Source organism: Hyperoodon ampullatus (genome assembly GCF_949752795.1).
Source record: "Hyperoodon ampullatus genome assembly, chromosome: 12".
NCBI classification, from domain to species: domain Eukaryota; kingdom Metazoa; phylum Chordata; class Mammalia; order Artiodactyla; family Ziphiidae; genus Hyperoodon; species Hyperoodon ampullatus.
In genome coordinates this window covers 80,361,176-80,381,015 of record NC_136925.1, presented here as the reverse complement: position 1 = coordinate 80,381,015, position 19,840 = coordinate 80,361,176, and the positions used below count along the sequence as shown (strand labels likewise).

Below are 19,840 nucleotides of genomic sequence, written 5' to 3'. Positions count from 1 at the left end.
GCAAATGATAACAGTTCACATAACATAATCCTAATTTTCTTATCCACATTTAAACATCTATAAGCTTGCATGCACGTGAGCACACACTACACACACAGGTTAATGTTTCGGTGCAAAATGTATGTGGAAAATGCAGTGGAAAGACACATAACGAACTGTCACCAGACATGGTCTCAGAGCATCGGACTATGGATGATTTGTCTGTGTATATTTCCCCTAATTGTCAAGAACCAAGATGTTCTGGTTTTGTAATTAGAAAAATCAATAAATGTCTAAGATGCGTCTCAAACCAGGATGCTCAGACCCGCACTGCCCAGTCTTCCCAGCTAAGTAAATGCTACTTCATCCTTGTAGCTGCTCAGGCCCAAAACTCTGGAGTCACCCTCACCTCGTCTCTCTCCCACCCACACCCACTCCATCAGCCAGTTTTGCTGGCTCCACTTTCAAAACCTATCCAGGACCCACCACTGCTCACCATGGCAACCCACGACCCCCCTGGCCCAAAGCCACCCCGTCCCTAGCTTCCTCCCTGCCTCCCTCCTTCCACACTGGCCCCGCTGGAGTTTCTTCAGGTGACTCTGTTCTAACCCGGCCACGCAATGCCACGGCGCTCACAGTGAAACCCAACGTCCTTTTTACGGCCCACAGGGTTCCACGCGGCTGATTCCTGCTCATCTCACCTCGTTTCCTGTGACCCTTCCCCCTCCAGCCTCTCTATCCTCCGAACTCCTAGATGTTCACTCCACACTCCCGCTCTGGAATGCTCTCTCCCTCATACCCACACGGCTCACACTCTCCTTTCCTTCAGGTCTCGGCTCCAAGGTCACCAGAGGCACCTTCCCTGAACACTGGGTATGTAATAGCACCAACCCCTTGACTGACCCCGGCCACTACCTTTTTTTTCACTCATGGCACTTCTGTTTCTTGTCTGGCTGTCCTCACTAGAAAATTCCTTGAGCGCATGATGGTATCATCTGTTTTGTTCACTGCTTATCCTCAGCGCCAGGAACAGGGCCTATATATCAATAATATAAGGCCCCCCAATAAGTACTGGTTAAAGGAAGGCTTCTAAATATACTCACTGAACTAGCAAACCTGAAAGTCATACATCTGTAGATGTCCCCACGCTCACTTCTAGGTATGTATTTGCCACAGCAGCTTTCTCAAGAAATCAGAAGCATCGAAAGATTTCGACCTAGTGACTGACCAATCGCTCACCACCAACTCTCTTTCTTAATTTCTTTTCTTGTAAAAGTTGAAATGGACATGATAGTTTTGGTAGCAGCCGTGGGAAGGTCAAATGCCATCTTCTGTCTTTAAAGATGTTCTATAAGAATAACCTCCCTCTGAGGCCAGTCCCGGTGCGCGCCGAGCTGACAGGCCTCTGGTGCTGTGCTCCACCCTTAATCCACAACGCACTAGGCCAAAGCAACAGCTCAGAGCATCAAAAACCCTGAATGCAACACTGTAAAACCCTATGGTGTTTGCAACAATGAAACACTGGAAAAAATATTCATCGGTAGATGAATGGGTAAATCACGTGGATATATTTAGCGGAATACCGGACAGTGGTTACAAATGGAAGAGTCATCTCTAATGATGACGTGACTGTATCTCAAAAATGGTAAGTAACAAATAAAGCAAGTTGCACAATGACATAATGTATCAGAATTTAAAAGACATAAAATACCACAGGTTGTGTCTTTGCAATTTTCATAAATGATGTTACCTGTGACATAGAGAAATGACAAAATGTTAACAGTGATTAATTCTTAGTGGCAAGTACACAGCTACTTGTCATACTGTTCTCTGCTCTTTACTGTGTGTCACACATGCATTCGGATGGGGAAGGCAGGTCCGTTCTCTGCGGGGAGCAGCCAACCCTGCCTTCCTCAGCAGAGGATATGCCCACGGCAGCCAGGACCATACCTGTGGTCAGATGCTTGCAGCTCTGCTCGGCCGTAATACTTGAGGGCACCAGGAGACCAGGCATGTCTGACTTTGGTGTCAGCGTCCAGATCATTGTCTAGAAGGTTGAGCTCTCCAGCTACTCACGGGGATTCCAATCAAGAGACACAGATACAACACAAAATTGTATCAACATTCATGACTGCCGATTACAGACACGTGCACCAGGGAGCTGCGTCCCGGACCACCTCCTGTCTCAGACTCAGTCGTTCTAACCCCCTGGGCTTGAAACCCTGTCAAAGTGGCCTTGGGACCCGGGGTAAAAACTCCTCCCCAGCGGGCAAACTGGGTGAGAACACAGAAATCGCTGCTGCAGGGATTTTGCCTCAGGCCCATGGGAAACAGGAGACCTGCAGCTCTTTGTACAGCAGGAGATGCAGAGACTAAGAACCTGAAGGCATCCGGCCTCTTGCATAGATGTCCACAAAAGTGATCTGAACAAAAATGCATCTTCTCAATCTGCAGGTGAGATTTCTGGGCTTTGAAATCTCAGCATCCATCTCACCAGAAAAGTTTAGTTGTTTATGTGTTAGTTTATAGGCATTCGAATTTTAAACAAACTGCACTTCCTAGCTGGGTATCAATAACTGTTCAAAATATGATAGACCACTAATTGATAAAAAAAAAACCAAAAACAAAACAAAACTCTCATCTTTCCTGGGTCTTGCTCATATTTGATTTGGAATTGGGGCTTTAAGCAGATAAGAGTTCGGCTGAACAAAAGGGCTGGAAAAAAGGCGTGAGTGTGAGAGGCAGAAGCGCCAGAGAGGAAGGGCTGTAGCCTCTCTCCTCATCCCTGCCGGGAACAAAAGGTGGCAGCGTGGTGCAGGGGGACAGCCGTGAGGCAGGGACTGGGGGAGCCAGGAGCAGAGTCTCTAGAAAGAAGCCAGAGGGGAGCTCCCCCAAAATACAACGCCCACAGCTTAGGGCTAACATCCGGGATGACTTCTGAGTAGTTCTGGGTTATCAAGAGAATTGTTATTTATATAACAAAGAGTGCTGGACTACAGAAAAGTGATCTTCTTTCTACGGTACTGATCACTTGCCCTCTTCCAGCTCTGAAAGCGCACACATCTCAGGCACCTGTTCTGTCAAAAGGATGCCTCTTCCTCCACCACAGGACCCTGTCCGTCCAGGCCGGGGTGCGGCATTTGTCACTTGTGTCGTAGGCAGCAGAGCCAACATCATACTTGTAGGTGGGTCCAAAGTCAATGGTGCCTTCGTGAAAGTCTTTAAAAATCTGTTGGGAGAAGAAGTCACAGGACCATCTTAGTTCTCCTAGATCGTGTACATTACATGCAAATAGAAGGCATGTTCCAGAGTGTTTTTTATTCCTAAAGTAACAGAAGCTGTATCATATTTGCAAATATGTCAAACACTGGACATATGTGTGCCTTTTATTTGGCAAAAAAGATGATGATTGTCACTTTGCTCTGCTGACTTACACACCACTGGGTCTCCCCCCAACCTCAGCACCCGATCTGCCACACGCCTGCTTGTCAGCGCCCGGGTGACACTGACAGGCACAGGCAGAGGGGAACGCCTGGCCCGGCCCCGGCAAGGCCTTGATCCATAGTTGTTAACAAAACCAGTTGGGTGAAAAGCAGCCCAGAACTGAAGTCCGGCCCTCCTCCGTCTTCACTTAGCCCTGGTCCAGCCCTGATGGTGCGGGAAGACCCAGGAACAGACATTCACTCAGCGCCCGAGGGGAAGGGTGTGGAGAATATCGACAGGAGGAAGGAAGACAGACCCTTTGCAGGAAGGAGTGGTGTGGCTACTCTGCCCTCTGGCCACCCCCAGAGACCCATGTCACTGAGGGGGGACGACAGGGAACCTCGAGGCACATCCAGATCTCACTGCAGGCAGAGCCTTAACCTCCCTGCCTGCACCATCTAACCCGCTGCATTTTCACCAGGGAAATGGAATTTAGCTGTGCCTCCCTCCCCTCAGCCTGTCCTGCTAGGAAGCAAACAGGCACCAAAACAACAAACAGTTGCAGGTGGGAGAGAAGAGAAGTTTTGAGCCATGTGGAGGCCAGCCAGTGTGACCCTGAAGAACGGAGGACAGATGCTATGGCTGAATCCTCCCTATTACATCATGGCCTAAGGAGGCACTACAAGACCACACCAGGTCGTGGGGGGGAAGTCTCATCGGGAGCGTGACAGTCTTGGGCTCTGTCATGCCTCTGTTTACTGACGGTGTGACCTTGGACATGGTGTTTGACTTTGGCCTCAGTCTTATCTATAAAATGGGTGTAATACCTAATCTGTAGGATGGTCTTGAGGATTATGTGTACAAATTGGTGTGTAAAGTGTATTAGATCTTGTTAAGTGTATTAAATTAATTTGTTAGTATGTTCACTAACAAGAAACAGAGATATCACCAAAATAAAATGTTCTGAGCAGAATCTAGCGTGTCACTTGCTGGTTTAGTGTACCTGACACACAGCCGTCCCTACGAGCGTCACCCTGAGTGCAGGGTACGTGGATTGCGTACATCACACCCACCAGCCTCACCGGCCATGTGCTCAGATGCTGACATGGGGCTGTCTGAAGCAGCTTGGACTCAAACTGAGCACAGCTGGACCAGGGCTCAGCTTGTGCGAAGGAGGAAGGGATAGCTGATCCCCCCTCCAACCACAGAGCGTGGCAGAGAGGCTCCTGTCGCCCTGAGCTCCTGCGGTGGCTTACGTGTGTCCAGTGTCCTTTCATAGAGCAATGGCCCCTCTGGGCATGAGAAGACACAGATCCTGACCGTGGCCACCGAAAGGAGGAACAGGACGTGAGTGTGGATGGACGCTCACGTCTCTCTAACTTCTTACGCTAGACACCTTTTTTTTAACCATTATCAGAATCAGTTAAATTCACGCATGAAGCTTAATTCGCGAATGCTAGCGTGTACATTTAGCAGAAGCTATTCCATGTTGGAGCAGGTGTTAAAAACTATTTTAAAAGCACAACTTACTTTTCCACTTGATTTCTGTAGCTGTAGCTGATCAAATTCCAGGAGCTTCTTCCAGTCTTGGCGTTTAACAAAATAGAAGACTTCTTCATAAGTGAGATCAATGCGGTAGTTGAAATCGCCGCACCAAAACACATAATCGTGAGAAAAAATGTTTCTTCCCTAAGTCATAAAAAAAAAAAAATGATGATTCGGCCCATTGCAAGGAAGGTGGGAGAAGGGAGAAAAATAAACTCACCGTACAGATGATAAGCAGATGTGTTTTTCTTAAAATGTTACTTAAGAAGAAAAGTCTGCTAGAGCATCTCATTTTTCACTAATCCCATAAACTTATTGAGGCACTTTCACATGGCTTAATTTTCAAATTTTAAAGTGTTTTCGAGTGGTTTGGAGAAAGCTCCAACTCTAACAGAGGGAGCATGACTACCAATATTGGTATTTACTCTGCCGAGTGGATCTCAGCCATCAGGATGTACCCCTGCTTTGTTATGTCTGTATCCTAAGAAGAATTGCCCATTCAGTGTTATGAGAATGAGGTTTAAGAAAATAAGTATAAATGCTCAGGACACACAACTTCGTAAAACCTGGTGGATTTCATACACTTTCATCCTGTGATCCTCCACCTCTCTCTCTCCCCCTCCCCCATCTTGCCCAGGGCAGCCCTGGAGAGCTGTGGCATCTTCCCCTCCCTTCCCCAGGAACCACAACAACAATAGCAGCATGATATCAGCTGTCTACAATGCTGGGCTCTGTCCTGGGGCACACTGTCCTCCCAGCAGCCTGTGAAGCACACACTAATGGCTCTCTGACAGATTAAAAAAAAAATGTTCAGAAACTTTGCTGAAGGTTACACCGCTAGTACATGATAAAGACATGAACTCAGATCTGCCAAGCTCCAAAATCTGTTTCCGTTATACAAAAGACTGAAATTGTCACAGCCAAATAAATGTGCAGAGCAGCACTGACTAATAGAACACTCCGTAGTGAAGGAAATGTTCTCTACCCGTGCTGTCCAAAACAGGAGCCACCAGCCACATGTAGCCATCGAACACTTGAAATGTGGCCAGTGTGACCGAGGGATTTTTAGTTTTATTTAATGTTAGTTATTTTACATTTAAATAGCTACTTGTGGCTAGTGGCTACTCTACTGAACAGGTACAGAGTATTAACTTATAGGTACCGTCAATATTTCTGTTGAAATAAGCTATAGTATAAACCCTTTAATTATTTTAAATGTGTCCCATGTTTGCTACTTTGAAACAGCACTTTTTAAGTGAGAAGGGTTGGACTTTTCTTTTTTAACTACATAGACCCACAAAGAAAATATTAGCCCTACATAATCTGGAAAACGATAATTGCAAATTTCCCCACTCATTTATTTTTTAATCCAAGAAATAAGAACTCCAACAAGGATTACAGCACTTCTTAATGAAAACTAGGGAATTTTTGCCTTGAGGGCAGCCCAGTGAACAGGATGTCAGTTTTAAGGGACCTGGACTCACATGGAAGAGCTCCGTGACCCAGCCAACCTTGTCTCAGGCACGAGCAGAATGTGTGGCAGGGACGGCTAAAGTCTACCCTCACTGCTGGGAAACAGGTGCCTGCACCAGGCTGAAGGTGTGCGGGACCATCATCTTTGCACAGAAAGGAAAACATTCAAATCTGAATTCGAAAAGATCCCCCGGTTTCAGAATGAAAACCTCTGGACCACCACTAGAGGGAGGCACGACGCATGGTATTGGCAACCGCAAGACCATACCAGGATCCAGAGCTCCTGAGCCAAGAATTCACTGGTTTCAGAAACGTGTATTCTCTTCTGAGCCACAACGGAATGTATGTGTGAGTCTCAAGAAAACCAAGTCTTATACTGGTTGGATTCAAATGTTCTTCACCAACTTGGACAAAGCATGGACGCACTGGTTTTCTTTCCCCATTCCATACAGTTGAATTAGAATAAGAAAACGCAGGGCACATCAGGACATTCAGGAAACGCACAGAGATACAGGAGGCAGTGGGCCGGACTCCCTGCTCACCGCTACTGCAGCACTCCTTGTCATTTCCCCGCCGCCAGTGCTGAGCCCTCAGGGGCAGGGGCCCTCCTACGGTCGTATCGCCACCGCCTGCCCATATCAGCAGCTCAGAAAACCGTGTGTGGGGCTGACCCGAGCAGGGGGGCCTCGCACGCCACTGCCTCGCTGCTCACCATCGGGAAGCTCAGCCTCTGGGTGATCTCCCTGTAGTCCTCGTTCCTCTCCTTCACCTGGGACTGCCCGGCCGTCAGGTGGCTGCATATGAAGCAGAAGCTGCTGCTGTGGAACTGGAAGCGGATGGCCACGGCGCCCTTGTTCCCCGCCTTTCCCCCCATGCCTGTCTTCACTGTGTCAATCGCCACGTCCCTGGAACAGAGAATGCACACGCGGGGGGCCTCTCAGTGGCTCCGAAGGAAAAGCACGAGCAGCTTTGCTACAGAGAAGATCCGGGTGGCAGCGCAAGGCCTGCAGATCTGAGAGCCTCAAAAGCATCAGCTCAGAGGCTGGTTCATCCCATCTTCAGCGGCCAGGCCGCACAGGGACAGCGGGACTGCCTTCAGCTCCGCATCACTCCTGACCCTCCTCTCATCGTGGGCAGCTGCCCCGTGGGAGGGGCTGGAGCATCCTCTCCACGGCCCCAGCCCCGAGGTGCTCACATAAGCACCCCACAAAGCAGCATGGAGCTGAATCACCTCCACCCCGGCCCTCCGCTGCGGGTCTCGCTGCTGCGGCAGAAGCAGCATGGAGTTCCCCGCCCCCAAACCCCATCCCACACGGCTCTTCTGCAAAGTACAGGGGGTGCCATCAGGTGATCAACACATTTTAGAAAACAGGAATCATCCAGTTATCTATGCTGGGCTGGGCGGGTGGTCTCCAAGCAGATGCCTGGCATTAAAATGCCAACTTACAATGCACACAGGTGAGTGCATAGGTCCACAGGACCAGGGGCCGAAGCCTCCACCTGCTCCCTGGGACTGTCACCCAACAGACAAGGTATGGGGAGAACCTGCCAACAGTGTGCGAGCTTGAGGCTAAAGGGACACAGGTGTTGGGGCCTTAGTTGGCACCTGGGAAATCCGGAGCCCCTCGGCATCATGTTCTATCTCTGACCTCTACCCTAACCTCACCTTTACTCTGACCGTAACTGACTTTTACCCACTCACTGTGGACACTGCCAGACTGTGGCAGCAAACAACTGGGGGACAAAGACTTTAACATTTCCCAAAGGTCACAGAAGAGGATTATGAGCACAGAGCGCAGTCTTGCTCTCCAAGTATCTCTGTCTGGTATCGGCAAAGAGAAAGACCAGAGGACATTCCGACAACGTGAATGAGACCAGGGAGCAATGGGTGTTCCTCCCAAACCTTAAAACCCCCATGCACGCACACATGCACACACACACACAGACACGCAGGGGCTTTCTAAAAGACACGCTTTTCCTAAGCTTTTTCCCTGACATTCACAAAGCTGTCACTTTGGAGACCCAATAATGGGGTGACAGTGGTAGAGGCTTTCTGCCCACACATCTTATTTAGAATTCTTTTAAAAAGAGACAAAAGAATTGGCATTTCCTGATGAGTTACCCAGCTCTTGGTCAGAGGTTTCCTGTCTAACATTTCAGCAAGGAATCCCTTTCCTTGTGCAAAACTGAGCCTGGGTGACAACGATCATGAAACACTCTTTCTAAAAGGGTCCAGCTTCCTGAGCTAGAAGGTTCCCACTGTGGCTTTTTAAATGCTACACAATATTCTATTCAGCTTGGTTTTTCCTTGGGGGTTTTGTTCCATTTATCTAAAATAATGGCAGGTCCCGATTCCTGTTGCAGGAAGCGGGGGGGAAGGAAGTCAGAATCCAACAATCCTGTGTTCCCCCAGATGTTCGTAAGCCAAATGTTCTTACCTGATGAAGGGGACGTGGTACGGACGTACAAAGATATAAAGGCAGACGCCGACCAGCTGTGCCGAAGTCAAGAGAATATACCTATGGGAGCGTGAGATGGCTTTCTGAAGCTGCTCACCCCACATCTTCCTGTTGGTGGTACTGGAGAAGAGAATGATGCGTTTAGCGTGAGCTGGAAGCAGGCTCTCTCCTATAAACTCCTCTCACCCTGAGTTGGTTCTTTATTGACGTCACGCTGCCTGCGCTCCTGCATTAGTGCCATGTGAGCCTTAATCCCTGCAATGGGCTATCCGCGTATTTCTGGTTGTGTTGTACACACCAAACATGTGCCCCACCCAACCCTTGCCACCTGAACCCCAGCACAGGGCCCTGCTCATAAGACCTCCATAGAACCAGGTTTTATTATTTGTTCAGAAAGTGCCTTGAAATGGACCAGGAAAGAAAGAGCCCAGCTGACCTCGCACCAAATGTTAATCCAGTGGTTTTCTTTCCTTTCTTTCTTTCTTACACTCGCACACAGGAAACGTGAGTCAGCCCCCGCCCAGCCCGGCCCACGCCCTCGGGGCTCACACATGCCAGCTCGCAGCATGAATCAGCCTGGACATGTGGCTGAGGCAGCAGCACCCATGGAGTACAGAGCCTAACCCACCCTTCCTTCTATTTCCTTAATCAGCAAAGAGAGAGGAAGGGAGAGGCATATGTCCGTGAGGACGCAGCGGGAGCACAGTCAGAAGTGCAGAGGCTCCCGGCTCAGGATCCCACCCCACCACGTCTGGCCGCCTACCTGGCGTTGACGATATTCCCTGCGCTCAGTTCCACCATCTCTTCAAACCCCACGGCAAATATGTCAGCTGGGCTGCTGTCATCTGCAGAACAAGCAGAAGACGAGGGAAGTCAGACCCACGGAGGCCTGTGCTGGCCCACGGCCTGGTGGCCCCTGCAGACCACGTGGTGAGCTCCATGCGCCGACCACCCTCCAGCTCCCACTGCGCCCACGGCTCTTCCCTGGCTACATCCTGGGTGCGTCACTAACCTCTCCAAACTCTGCTGCTTGCTCTGCAAAAGGGACGGTAGCGGCCACCTCCCAGGGTGGTCGTAAAGCGTAAATCGGAGAACACGTGTAGAGTGCCTGGACCGGTAACTTCCACACGCAGCAGACCCCCCGCGACCCTAAGTTGCCAGGGGGCAGCACTGGCTCATACTTGCTTGTGTCCCTCAGTACTTTTCACAGCACTGGGCCAGCCTTGCCGGGATCATGTCTGACCATGGTCCTATCCCAGGGCACTGTTGTCCTGGTGGTCAGAGAAGGGGACATCCAGCCCTGCTTGGGACCCGCTCTGATGAAATCTGCCCCAGAAATGCCCGTTTTACAGGAAGCACAGCGAGCAGACGTGTTGCGCATCTGTTCTCTCTTTGCCCCTTTTAACAGGGAAGCTTAGGTTAACAGAAGCCCTGCAGCCACCTGCTGCCTGCCTCCAGATGTGTCCTGACGCTCAGCTGCCTGAGGCATCCCAGCGACTCCGAACAAGGTACTCAAGCTACCCTGCCCCCAACCCCCTGCCACGTGCGGACAGCGCACACAGAGCGGGGACGGGGCTCTGGGCACCAGTCCCGGACAGCTGTTGATGCAGGTACGTAAGCAGAGCTGACCCCGCCCTCCGCCGCACGTCAACAGGCAGGGAACCGGACCACGAGTCTTTCCAGAATCCAAGTGAGTGGGAAAAAGCAAAGCCCCTACATAAACGCTGACTGGAGAAAAAGTACGTGTTCGAGTCCTGAGTTCTCAGGCCATTAAATATTACCTTGCACGATATAAGACAAAAGGTGAGGTATCAACCTTGGAATTGTTTTATTCTTAAAAGGTACACAGGGAATTCCCTGGCAGTCCAGTGGTTAGGACTCCACACTTTCGCTGCCGAGGGCCTGGGTTCGATCCCTGGTCGGGGAACTAAGATCCCGCAAGCCGCAGCCAAAAAAACAAAACCGTGTCTGTGGTCTAACCTTCCACAGAGCTTTCTAAACATTCCAAGGAGCAAGAAGGCCAAATACCCAACTTCCCAAGTCCACCTGCGGATGAGGCAAGACGGCGGCCGGGGCTGGTGGTTTGCACATGCCGTCCTGTCCCGGCCACACTCACCCTGGGATCCAGAGACTCCGGAAAACACGGGCGCATCCAGCAGCCAGTCAGCCAGCTCAGAAGTGCCCAGCAGGTTGCTCCTGAACTGTTTCCCTCCATTCACGTTCCAGGTGCCCACGGCGACGCGCACCGGCTTGAAATTCGTAAACTCCGACTGGCGCTCCGACATGGCTCGCAGGATCCTGGGAGTCACTGCTGGGGGAACAGAAAGGCCATGTTTGCACCCCAATCCCCATGCACCCCTCCCCAGAAACACAGCCAGGCTCTCTGTCAGAGGGGGATGCACAATCCCATCTATATGGACCAGTGGATGCTCCTTATAAACGTGCTAAGAGGCTAAAAACCACCCACGAACACTTTCCTGTGGCACTTCTGCCCTAATGTCCCCTCCGTACCCTTCCCCCAACAGAGCCACAGAGGCTGTGACATCAGATCACAGGGAATCTCAGCCTCGGTGGTCACGCCACGATCACTCGGGAATTTAATCAAGAGGACACTGCAACTTTCCATATTAAATATATACACAGGGAACTTTAAGGGTCTAACACCCATCTTTGCATTTTCCACCTACCAATCTGCATGCCTGAAATGTTTTGTTTCTTAAGCCTTTAAGAAATCATTCCTCTGAGCCAAGTCCATCCTCTAGAGAAGCCAAGACAGTCCATTTTTTAAACTAGGGACTCAGCCCAAATATCCATCACATTTACTTTGCTTTGCTATGAAATAAGACTCACTGTACTACTCAGAGCTTCTTCCCACATTAATGAGCTGGCCTTGTTTCCAGGGCTGACACAAATGTCACCTTGGCTACCAGAAGCCAAACAGGAGTTCCCCCAATGATGGAAGAAAAAAAGTAGAAAAGGGGTATGAAGTCATTTTAAGCATGGGCAAACTAATTTTTCAAAAACACCCAAAATTTCTAAACCAAGAGTTACACATTTTTACAAGGAAAAATGCTGGGTCTCCCCTTCTTTTCCGTGAGCCCTGTAATGTTTACAGGCTCTGCGTGATAAGATGCCACTAAAGTTTTCCCAAAGAAACCTCTAGCTCACTTATATGTGGACTCTTACACACACACACACACACACAATGAACTCATAGATACAGAGAACAGTTGTCAGAGGTTGGGCTGTGGGTGTGGCGAGGTGGGTGAAGGTGGTCAAAAGGTAGAAACTTCCTGTTAAATAAGTCCTGGGAATATAATGTACAGCGTGGTGACTACAGTTGACAATACTGTGTTGTATATTTGAAAGGTGTTAAGAGAGTAGTTCTTTTTTTTTTTTTTTTTTTTTTGCGGTACGCAGGCCTCTCACTGTTGTGGCCTCTCCCGTTGCGGAGCACAGGCTCCGGACGCGCAGGTTCAGCGGCCACGGCTCAAGGGCCCAGCCGCTTCGTGGCATGTGGGATCTTCCTGGACCGGGGCGCGAACCCGTGTCCCCTGCATCGGCAGGCGGACTCTCAACCACTGCGCCACCAGGGAAGCCCAAGAGAGTAGTTCTTAAAAGTTCTCATCACAAGAGAAAGAACTGTAACTCTGTGTGGTGATGATGGTAACTAGACTTTCTGTGGTGATGATTTTGAAACATATACAAATATCAAATTATTATGTTGTACACCTGAAACGAATGTAATGCTATATATCAACTATATCTCAAGTAAAGAAGAAAGAAAAAAAGAAACCTCTAGCTACTGAGGGAATCATGACAGTCTTGCCCCTGAGAGTGGAAGGTGTCCTCATCCCTGGGAGATTTCTACAGGGTCCTGGGGCCAGAATAGAAACAGGAGGCCACCCTCATGGAAGACTCACCACAAATGACACCTGGCAATGGGAACAAGAATGCTTTCGAGCTGAGAAAGATTCCTGGATGAGTTAACACGCAAAGACATCGACTCTGACCCCAGGGGACCCCTCTCCACTTCTCCCCGCCTCTCGGTTTGGAAATGGTGCAAATTAAGTAGAAGAGTGAACTCTCACGTGAGTCCAGAAAGCACCGGGAACCACAGTGACAGCTGGTACTGTGGACACATTTTTATCTTCTGTATATTGTGGTGTCTGACCTTCTGGCTGGGGAGAGACTGCCTCTCCTGGGGCTAAGCCAACTCTCAGACTCAGCCAGAGCCTGTTACACGCAAACAAGCCACCCAGAGCCGTACCTCCTCCTTCTGGCCGGCACACCCCGGCGGTGATGTTCCTCTGCCTTAATCATCCTAGGACCAGGTCCCATCCAACTAGAGCCCATCCCTAGCCCAAAGCCCCCACGGTTACTCAAACTAGCCAGTCCTACACCTTGCCCGGCCTTCCCTATGGAAACCCCAATAAAGGCTGTGGCCTAAGTGCCCTTCTGGCTCCTGACCACCCTGGCGTTTTCCATGTGGTCCCGAGTGGCATTTCTAGACCTGTGAATGTATTAACTTTGTTTTTTCCTGAGCCTCTCCTCTGCCTCCTCGTGTGGCTGCACCCGGCTGAGCATCTCCTAAGACACGAAACACGGCGGCAAGCTGCTTAGATCAGCTGGTCAGACCATGAGAGTGATCATGCTGGGGCCGTAATAGAAACAGGAGGCCACCCTCATGGAAGACTCCCCGCAAATGAGGGTTGGCAAGGGGACCAAGAACGCTTTCAAGCTGAGAAAGATTCCTGGATGGGTTAACGTTCAAAGACACGGACACTTCGAGAACAGTCAAGGGTCAGATCTGAGCACAGAAGCTCCCTCCCGCTGCCCTGCGGCGCAGGGGGCGCCTGCCACCCACCACCTGGGATGACGTGAGGGGTGGGAAGGCTGGCTAGCACCCCCCAACCACCGCCCTCTGGACGGCAGGGCAGCCGGACGCCTCCCCAGGCAGAGCGGGAACCCCTCACCCAGCAGGGCCTGGTTGTCCAGCAGCATCCTTCCTTTGTCCGCAGACTCTTCAGCGTAGACGTCCCCGACCAGCAGCAGCTTGATGGCCTCCTGCTTCACCCCGTCGAAGAAGTTGGACTGGATTGTGCGAGACACAGACCGGGCCCCGTCCTTCAGCTTCCCCACCTGCCACGGGCCGGACGACAGGCCGTGAGAGGGGCCCGTACGGGCACCCCCCGCCCCCCGTCCCCGCGGCCTGCCCCTACCTTGGCCTTCCCTTCCAGGGCCCGGCTGCCCGTGAACATCTTGCTCAGGCTGTGCCCGTTCAGAGACCACATGGCTTTGAAGGACTCCACGAAGCGGTCGGCAATGGGCTTTGAATTCAGCCCTAGGCTCTCAAGCTGCAGGTGGAGGACCTGGGAGACGAGGGAACGGTGGTCACCAACTTCTCACCCGGAAGCTGCCCCACAGACGCCCAGGGGACACCACCAGGCGCCATCCCTGCGAGTTCCTACTCAGAGGGTTGCCGTGGGTGACTCTGTGCCCCCCAGACGACGAGGCACCCTTGCAGCAGAGAATGGGGCTTCTACAGCTCACCCAACTTTGTCTATACTTCACCCAGCCCTCCTCTGATACCCTCCCCCTCCCTCCCCCATACCACCCGCGAACAGGACCGCAAGGGATGGACGGCAGGCGGCGCGGACCCCACTCCTCCTCCCGGCAGTCAGCCAGGAGAGGCCACCCAGGCAGCAGACCACAGGCTTCAAACTCCCTCCCAGGCTTCAAACCCAGCCTCATCTCAGGCGGTCTCACCCTGCCTTCCTCTAAGGGAACATTCACAATAATCACTGCCCACGGCTACCGTTTCTCCTTTGGGCCATAGTAGCACCTTTGGGCCACCATGTCTGGGGTGCATTCCAAAGAGTGTGTGAAAGCGTGCCTGTGATAGGCCAAAGGCATCTCACGGCATCGGCAAGCCAGCTACCCAGGGAGACCTCTCTCTAGATGCCGGACACACCACTGTCCCCTCCCCTCAGTGGGAACGTCAGCCCAGTGAGGCAGCCCTCATCTTGCCGACAGGGTGCTGAGCCCAGCCCGTCCCCCTGAAGGCACAGGACAGGACACAGATGGCCCGAGAGACACACCTCGAGGGCGATGAAGCTCTGCACCGTGTTGGTTCGGTCCAGGCAGTCGAGACAGTTCATCCGCAAAGTGCCTTTCTGAAAACTTCAGGAAACAACACACACAAGTTACAAGTTGTGCTGGAAGGAGCACTGGCCGTGGCACAATGGCCCATCTGACTGCAGGCCCCCAAGGAACCTCGTCCCGAGAAAGAACCCCCCACCTCCTCCCTGGTAGAGCCCACCCGGGCGGCCCAAAGCCACCAGAGTTACTCAGCCCGGTGGATCCTAAGCTGTTTGTCTTTCCCACGGAAACCCCAGCGGAGGCTCCGCAACGGTACACGGCGCGGTGCGTCCCAGCACTGCTGCAGGGGTGGCCGAGCCCAGAGCGCGCTCTCGGCGGCCTGCACACCAGGGCCGTCACAAAGACAGTCAAATCCCGTTATCACCATGGTTACATTCTAGAAAGTTTCGTGAACTGTTAGCGAATCGAACTGTTAGCAAAGCAGCAAACGCTGAGTCACTGCTCCTGGGGGCCTATGTTCCCGTGAGCCTCTGTTCATGGATTTTCATCAACTAATCAATATATAACCTTGTGTTATGTGTGTCTCTGTTTAAAGAGACCCAATTTAATATATATTGTTGATTCATCCACAATCAAGTCTTGGCCATCAGCGCTGTAACTTGTGCCTGAACGAAACTTCTCGAACACACGCACTCTCTCCGTGAGGCACATCACACCCTTTTTGGGCTTAGGACCCTGGACAGCACTTAGCGCCACACCTGGGGAACATTTTAAACAGTGAAACCTCCGACAAGATGCACAAAAGAGCGAAAACGTGGCACCAAGCAGACGGCACGGGAACACCTGTTTGCAGGGTGAGTTGAAACAAGAAAGCCAAGCGGGGCCTGGCTCCACCTCCGCCGGGAACACGCACGGCAGGTGCCTCAGATTTCTCACTGTTCTGAGCAGGTCTGGTGAATGACCGTGAATGCCCCAAGAGTTTGATTTGGGGTCACAAATAAACTTTAGCAAGTGGGCAAATCTGCAAATATGGAGTCTGTGAATAAGGAGCATCGACTGTACTGACTTGCGGAAACTGGACTTCCTTCTCCTCCGCTCTGGGCAGGGAATCCGCGTCCCAGCTCCCTTAGGCAATCGGGTGTATGCCAGCTGCACCCCCCTTCACTCTTGCTAATTTTCATCACAGCTCGGATGATAAGTTATACGGTCACCGTGGCTCCACCGTTTGACCCGGTCCCCGCCATCAGTACATTTGCCAGAAAACCATGATTTATCATCTGCTCACAAAATTCACAAGCATCTCCGATTGTGGGAAGGGAAAGGAGAAGGCCAGAACCCAAGGTGCCCGATATCAGCGAGCCTGCGGCCCCAGAAACTGCAAGCGTAGGAGCAGCGAGGGAGGGAACGTTCCCGGCAGAGCCCCTGCCACTCGGCAGCTCAGCCGGCAGGAGGACGAGACACAGGCGAGACTCACCGTGGACTTACATTCTTGCCCCTGGCGAACACATCAAAGTCATCCCAGTGCAGCTTCAACTGTGGCCTCAGCAGGTTCTCCAATTTCTCTAGCTTCCCGCCTTTGGCAAACTGATGGAAGTCAAAGTTGATCATAGGCGTGTCGCCGGCGTGGCAAGAAGCCCAGAGCAGCTTCTGAAAGGGGAGGGAGAGGGTGGCAGGGCACCTGAGCGGCCAGCTGCGTCACTCGACACGGGGCAGGGCTTGGCTTGAAGGCTTACGGTGGACCCGGTTCTCTGCCAGCCCCGACCCAGATCGGGCAGCACAGAACAAAGACCCTGGGGACAAAACCACAAAGAGCATCTCGCCTGCAGAAGGTCCACCTTGGACAAAAGACAGCCAGAATGGGCGTGGCTCCCCGGGGCAGCCCAGGGCCCTGCACCAACATCACCGCCCAGAGGGCTCTCTGGAGGATGTCCACGGGGAAGGACCGCTCTGTTCTGCAGGCACCCGCGTGCCACAGGCACACCAGGTACAGGGCAGCGCAGCAGGCTGCGGAGCTCATAATCCAGCTCCTGTTGCCCTGGTAACCAGTCCCATCCTGATGAGCCAAGACTCCGGGAGGGTGTGCTCAGAAGCGGCCAAGTACCTCGGCAAGTCCTCCAGGCCGCCCAGTGAGGGGAGGCGCAGCCCAGTGAAACTCCAGGGAGGGGGAGACAGGGGCTCAGGGCCCACTCGGGCGCGGGTCCAGCATGTGAGCTGAAGGCGGAGCCAGACGTGAGGAAGCACGGCCGGGGTGCCGGGCAGGCGTGGTGCCCTGGCAGAAGTCTGCCTTCCACACAAGAAGCCTCAGCCAGCAACTCCTCAGCACTCTCACCAGGCAGCCCCGGGGCAAAAGATGAACCACTGCCTTCCCAGGGCACCCAACCTCAGACCGCCAACCACACCCTCCTGTGCGGCTTCAGGTCAGACTTGTCCAGCATTGGCCCAGCCAGAGTCTAGTGACTCTGAAGGACTAGAAGGGCTTCGGGCCATCTGGTCCCGAGGACTCTGAGCGCCCATCCCTCCTGCGCTGGAATGCAAATCAACGCACAGCTGCCGTCATCAAGAAGGTCTTGTTGGGAAGTAGTCAGCCAAGCTGAAGCATTCACACTTGGTGGCTTCATGATCTGGAGCAAGTGCCTGGTCCCCTGTGGCCTGATAACCACGGGTCACACGCCGGCTGCCTGTGCGTGGACCTCAGCGTGGCAGAGCTGACAGGCTGAGGGAGCTCCTTCTATGTGATACCCCAGTTGGGACCATGACCCAGGTCTCTCCAGGTAAGGTCCACCTCTTACCTCCTACCTGCCCAGGAGTCTGGTCTCCCCTGCTGGGCCAGAGGCCTGCAGTCATCTCCTGCCTTTCCAGCACAGGGGCCCACCAGCTGATGGGGGCAGGCTGAGGACACCTTCTCCCCAGAATCAAGGCATAAAGGGGAAAAATTCTTGAGGGTTTTTTTTTTTTTCCTTCTTCTTTCTTAAAATAAGCTGCCAACACGGCTGCCCAGATGGGTGGCAGTGGAGATACTTCTCCAGCTTGTTGCCAATAGCAACAAACCAAACAGGAAAAGCAGGTCTGGCCAAGTGAAACTGGCCACCAGAAAGTCTCAGCTCCAAGCACATGGCTTTCCTAAACAGGGAGAAATGAGCACCCAGCTGGATTCAGCTTCTACTGGCCAGGGGCCAGGACCACAGGGAACACTCTTCCCGTGAAGTGAGGCGCGACTTCAAACTCTCTCCATAAGGGGCTTTCTTGAGCTCTGAACAACCACAGGGTTTTTTTTCCCATTCAGCAGGGAACATGGGCTGCTGGGTAAGGACTGTGGAAGCCCACAGCCCACCGCTCAGTCTACAGTAGACTGAATACACGTGGGAGCACTGGGAACGGAGAGATGCAGGCGAGGTGGGCAGAGTCTTTTGCTCACTGCTCCCTCCTTGTCCAGGGTTTCTCCATGCATCTCCCTTGAACGTGTGCCGGAAGCCGCGGGGAGCCCACAGAAAGCTGGACCCAGGAAGCAGCTTTCAGGGGCAGCCCGGACAAGGATGGATGACTTGAAGGCTCCAAGTTCACAGGAGGACATTATCTAGGGTTGCTTGCTTTAAACCGAGCAGGGGCTCTGAAGAGCCACTTAGGCACAAGTGCCCTGCGGGTGTCTGTGTGAACGTGCCAGAAGGTGCTGGCCAGCAGCTGGGCCGGACCAACAAGGGAAGAGGGAACTCCGGCTCCCTGAGCAGGTCAGGGATGCGTGGGGTGAAGCCCAAACATACGTGTGCATGTGCATGTGTGTGTGCATTCACGCGTGTGTGTGTGTCCGTCCAAGAGAGCCAGGGAAAGGCCTGGCCATCCCGGGTGGTCGATGCCCCAGTGGGGAGCAGTGGAGGAAATGCAACTGGAGATGGGAGATGCTTTGTTTTCATTTTGAGCAAATTCTCCCAACCATTGCTTTACAAAATTAAACTGCATTTGTCAGTAGCCCAAATCACCTAATGCTGAAGCTCTGATGGAAAAAGTCTCCCCCAGCATGGGGAAAGCAGGGCTGTTGTCCCCAGTCCCCCTGGAAGCCCGCCCTGAGCAGGGGCCCCTCGGCTCCCTCATTCCCTGCCCCCCCAGGCGGGGAAGCCAGTTACCTTGAAGGCTCTGTTGAGCACCTCCTCTCCGCCTCTGCTCCCCAGCAGGTTCACGACCACTTGCTTCCCATACTGCTCCTTGAGAAGCACCATGTGCCTGCAACAGAGCAGGGCCGCGCATGATGCCATGTCCCCGCGACACACACTGACGGCCCCGCCCTCGAGGGGACCTGCCAGGCACTGGAGGTCCTGGATGAGCTGTTCCCCACGAAAGGCACTGGCCAAGAGTACACAGCACGTCAGACTTCTAAACACACGTGCTATCAGGTGGAGGATATGCTGGACTTTCTGTAAAGTCCTCCATTAAATCCAGAACAGCTAATCTGGCCTTTCATTAACAGAGCCTTATAACTGTGACGTGCGTATCTCTGAAGTTAATCCACTTCACTTGGCACCTTCTCAGAACTAGAAAAACTGGCAGGAGAGGCATCAACCTCAGGGCCCAATGTTTTCATCTAAGTGCTGCATTTCATGATGTTTAACCTCAACCAGAAGGTATAATGAAATTTCAGTCTTTAGGAAAATTCTTTGTATACCAGAGACTATTTTTAAATACAGATATGGAAATAGCAGGGAGAGACTCTAATATTTGTCTTTTACCAGCAGCTTTTGAAAAGTAACTTTATAAGTTTAACACTGTTAGAAATATTTAAAGGTAGTTTTTTTAAAAAGGGAAAATACACAATGCAAAAAGCAAATGTAAAATTAATTTAATACTGCAATCTTAACATCTAAAACGAG

At 52.1% G+C, this 19,840-nt stretch overlaps 1 protein-coding gene across 2 annotated transcripts in view; it reads right to left on the bottom strand.

Moving 5' to 3' along the window:
• Nucleotides 1–19,840, bottom strand: part of SYNJ2 (synaptojanin 2) — a gene marked incomplete at both ends in the record, with an annotated part of 96,599 nt that overhangs the window by 12,970 nt on the left and 63,789 nt on the right. For both annotated transcript variants that reach the window (XM_079716906.1, XM_079716907.1), the window contains 12 exons: nt 1,930–2,047; nt 3,052–3,208; nt 4,933–5,091; nt 7,133–7,325; nt 8,859–8,999; nt 9,643–9,724; nt 10,996–11,187; nt 13,856–14,021; nt 14,102–14,251; nt 14,981–15,062; nt 16,456–16,628; nt 19,100–19,196. In XM_079716906.1, coding sequence (XP_079573032.1) covers nt 1,930–2,047; nt 3,052–3,208; nt 4,933–5,091; nt 7,133–7,325; nt 8,859–8,999; nt 9,643–9,724; nt 10,996–11,187; nt 13,856–14,021; nt 14,102–14,251; nt 14,981–15,062; nt 16,456–16,628; nt 19,100–19,196 — 1,710 coding nt within the window. The remainder of the gene's footprint in view (nt 1–1,929; nt 2,048–3,051; nt 3,209–4,932; nt 5,092–7,132; nt 7,326–8,858; nt 9,000–9,642; nt 9,725–10,995; nt 11,188–13,855; nt 14,022–14,101; nt 14,252–14,980; nt 15,063–16,455; nt 16,629–19,099; nt 19,197–19,840) is intronic.